This window comes from Nannospalax galili, unplaced genomic scaffold (genome assembly GCF_000622305.1).
Source record: "Nannospalax galili isolate Female #2095 unplaced genomic scaffold, S.galili_v1.0 scaffold329, whole genome shotgun sequence".
In the NCBI taxonomy this organism is placed as follows: Eukaryota; Metazoa; Chordata; class Mammalia; order Rodentia; family Spalacidae; genus Nannospalax; species Nannospalax galili.
Window position 1 is genome coordinate 3,541,006 of NW_008360321.1, and position 4,203 is coordinate 3,545,208.

Consider the following 4,203-nt stretch of genomic DNA (forward strand, 5'->3'; position numbering starts at 1 on the left):
CAGTCATTTCTAGCAGCAAGTCAAGAACAGCTGGCTCTACAGACATCTTCCTACCGTGAGTCCTTACAGAGGATGCACATCCTCCGTTCTGAGCCACAGTTACCCCATCCCCAGCCACTTGATGAAAGAAATCTGATGGGAACAGTTTATCAGGATGATTCTGAATGGTTTCTTTTTTTTCCAGGCCTTTTTCGACAACACCAGATTCGGTTGATTCTAGGTTTAATTCTCATCTCCCTGATAGCTAAGAGCGGGTGTGCTCTGGGAAAGCTCGTCGTTTCTTGGAGTTTCTCTGAACTAAAGGCGAGCCTGCCCAGAGAAAGGCGTGAGAATTAGCCTGTGGAAACGGCAGGGCAAGAACTCAGCATCGACACTCTTCAGGAGGTTTATAGAAGCCGTGTTGTCGTCCAGGACATTTCCCTGAGAGGGGAATCCCCGGCTTTGCAGCTTCCTGGCCAGGGTGAGGGCCACCAGACGGCTATAACCTTTCCTGCGGTGCTCAGGCAGGGTGTAGCCATGGCACATGGTGGCAAACTGGTCAGTGATGCCCCAGGACACGGGGTTTCCCTTGTCATCACGGACACACACGCTGGGGAAGCAGGCAATGAGGTTGGCTATGTACCGCAGACACTGTTTGTTGCCACCCCGGGACCAAGTCCGGTTGAGGAGGTCAGCATCCGAAACACTCAGGTAGGTGAGTCGTGGGGGAGACCCTGTTCTGGAAGGAAAGAAGAGGAGAAAAAGAATGAGCTCAGAGTCATGAAACTATAAAGAATGGCCATTTAGGGGCTGGAAAGAGGGCTCAGTGGCTAAGAGCACTAGCCTGCTCTTGCAGAGAACTCGGGTTTGGTTCTCAGCACCCACATGGTGCCTAACAACCATCTGTAACTTCAGTTCCAGGGGATCTGACGCCCTCTTCTGACCCCAAGGGCATTGCACGACATGAGTGCACTTACACGCAGGCAGGCAATACACTCATATATATATATATATATATATAAAAGAAATGCCCTTTCATGCATATTTAAAATGAAAAGCCATCTCTGAGATCATGCCTGAAGTTAGAACCCAACCACTTCCCACTCCACAAGCAATTTTGCAGTTTCATGTCTGAAAAGATAGAATTACTATTATGCCATATTTAAGTATTTCCTTCCAGGTTTACTGTTTTTGTCTGCAGTACAAGGCATGGCCACAGGCTGCCTCCACACCTTTAGTCTCTGTGAGAGAGAGGAACAGCAACTTAAATTCGATTTCAATTGCTTAATTATTAGTTCCAGTGGATAACAGACAGCTGGGTTTTAGCCAATTACAAGCAGCCAACTGACCAGAATCCCAAACCAGGTAGATGCTCTTGCATCTGTTCTGTGCGGTTCCCTGTTACACTGCTGGGTAGTCTCTGAATCTATTTAGATTTTGAATGCTGACAAATTCATGGATCATTCTTTATTTTATTATTTTTTTATTTTATGTTTATGAGTGTATTGCCTGCATGTAAGTGAGTACACCCGTGTCGAGCAGTGCCGCAGAGGTTAGAAGAGGGCTTCGGATTCCCCTGGAACTGGAGTTAAGGGCAGTTCATAGCCTCCATGTGGGTACTGGGAATTGAACCCGGGTCCTCTGCAAGAGCAGTCAGTGCTCTTAACTGCTGAGCCACCTCTCCAGCCCCTCATGAATCATTCTTTATGCAATAAGCTTTGCTAGAGTTAACTTAGCTATTTATTTTCTTTTAACACTGTCATTATAAAGATTTTATTTTATTTTTAATTATGTATGTGTTTGTGTGTGGTTAGTGCATGTGAGTACAGGAGTCTGCAGAAGTCAGAGGTATTCGAGTCCCTGGAGCTGGTGTTATAGGCCATTGTGGGAACTGGGAACTGAACCCAGAGCTAAGCCAACTCACCAGCCCCATTTTTCTTTTAATACATTTCTTTTTTTTCTTTTCTTTTTTTTTGGTCAGAGCTTCTCCTAAATCCCAAGTCTGGTAAAACTTTCTGTGATGCTTTAAGCAAGTCCATATTTTTGAGTATTAACATTTTCTGGAGTAAAATAGATATTAAAGCATTTAGGATACTTCTCCCTTTACCTAGCTATGACTAGAAAATAAATATGTTGCTAGGCATTATCACATGCTCTGGAAACATTAGCTCTCCCAGCCCTTCCCTTTGGTTGCTCCTCTCTGTATTAGTCACTAGCCTTTACTATGTTTTCTAACAGCATAAAAATTTCTAATAATTTTCTATATAAAAGCTGTGATATTAAATAAATTGACCAGCCCATTTTAAGGTCTGAAATAAGTTACAGCTTATGAGGCTGATCTGGCTTTGGAATTTACTTTTGTTGTGAGTTTATTAAATCATAAAAAATCATAAAATCATATCCAGTGAATGGTAAAGACTCATAATGTAGTTCCTTGTATGGTTTTATAATTTTATATAATTCTGTGTTGTGTTTTTCTTAGTGGCTGTGCAGTGTTAGGTCACATTCTAGGGATACCGTCTGGACATATGTCAGCTACATATACATATATACCTATATTGTCAGTTAAGCATTGGTCAAACTTCTAGCCACTAAGGAAGGGGTAAAACCACATAGGATTTTCAGTTCAATTTTAAAAATGTACTTCAGATAGGAAAGAGAACCTCAATCAGGAATGTTACTACAAACAAAACAAAACTGAAATAGAACCAAATCAAAACAAAAACATTGCCCAGGCTAGTATTTCAGGCATAGTTATATTACAGATTTGTACCTGAAGGACCGAGTATTTGAGAGTTGACAATTTGAGAGATGACTCAGATGTTAAAAACAAAATGTCACTTCTAGAAGAAAGCATGGGGGGAGAGAGCCCCACGACACTGGTAGCTCTGGCTGGCCTGGAACTCGCTCTATAGACCAGGCTAGCTTCAGATTCACAGAGCTTTATCTGTGTCTGTCTCCTGAGTGTGGGAATTAAAGGCATGTGCCACTATGCATGACTGGGCAGGGTTATTTTTGATAGGAAGACATAAGGATGGAAAACAAAAGCAAAAATGGGATTACATAAAACTAAAGGACTTCTGCACAGAGAAACAGAAAAAGAATCATCCTGAAGAATGGATGAAAACACTGGCAAATTATACTTTGATAAGGGTCCAGTATCCAGAATACAAAAAATGAAAGAAAGTAACAATGAAATCAAATGACCCAATTTAGTGATGTAGACCTATAGAGACAGTAAGGTATATGATTACAGCAGGATCTAGCAATCAGATTCCTGGGAACACATCCAGAAGGAATAAAATCATATGTAGACATCTGCACTCCTGTATCAATTGCAGCACTATTTACAACAGGCAAGAAATAGTCTACAAACTAATGAAAGAATAAGGAAAATGTGATATTTGCACAATGAAATATCACTCAGCCTGAAAAAGGAATTAAATCGTAACAGCTGCAAAAAAACACGGATGGAACTGCCTGGCATTACATTAATCAAAATAGTCCAGGCACAGAAAAACAAAACCACATGATCTCACTCGTGAAGAATCTCAACCCATATTCTCTTGAAAGAAAAGGGTTGAAGCTTAGCTGGGGAGGCAGGACAATTGCTTCTGATTTCTTTTGGTGGTTGGAGAGATGGCTCAGTGATTAAGAACACTGGCTATTCTTACAGAAGACCCAGATTCAAATCCCAGTACCCACACGGCAGGTAACAGCTGTTCATAACTCCAGTTCCAGGGGATCCGACGTCCTCTTCCGTCCTCCACGGGCATTGCGTGACACAAGTGCACTTACATACATGCAGGCAATACAAGCATATACATAAAATAAACTAAAATATTTTTTAAAAAAGAATCTTTATCTTTTAGACGTATACCTTAAAATAGTCAGGGATTAAGGGTAAGATTTATGACAGTCTGTGTGAAATAATCCAGCAGATGTGAGAAGTGCACAGGGTGGATACTGAAGATTATTCATGTGTTGATGGGAAGTATTTTAATATTATCCTTTCAACCTTTATGTTTTTCAAGTTTTCATATTAAAAAGAACAACAAAGGAAAGTTCCAGTGCTTTTCTAGGGTTTTAGGGTTAGTCTTATATTAAACAGTTCTGACTAGAGAAGCAAAAACAAAACAAAAATATTCAGAGGTGGCATTTTTCTCAAAGTACTTTTTTCACTCTTTTTTTTTTTTTTTTTTTTTTTTTTTTTTTTTTTTTAAG

General features: G+C 40.5%; 1 protein-coding gene across 1 annotated transcript in view; it reads right to left on the reverse strand.

Annotated features, from left to right (window-relative positions):
- Positions 1–297: 297 nt before the first annotated feature.
- The window catches only part of Glyatl3 (glycine-N-acyltransferase like 3), a 12,547-nt gene continuing 8,641 nt past the window's right edge, over positions 298–4,203 (reverse strand). The window contains exon 5 of the mRNA XM_008825224.1: positions 298–718. Coding sequence (XP_008823446.1) covers positions 298–718 — 421 coding nt within the window. The remainder of the gene's footprint in view (positions 719–4,203) is intronic.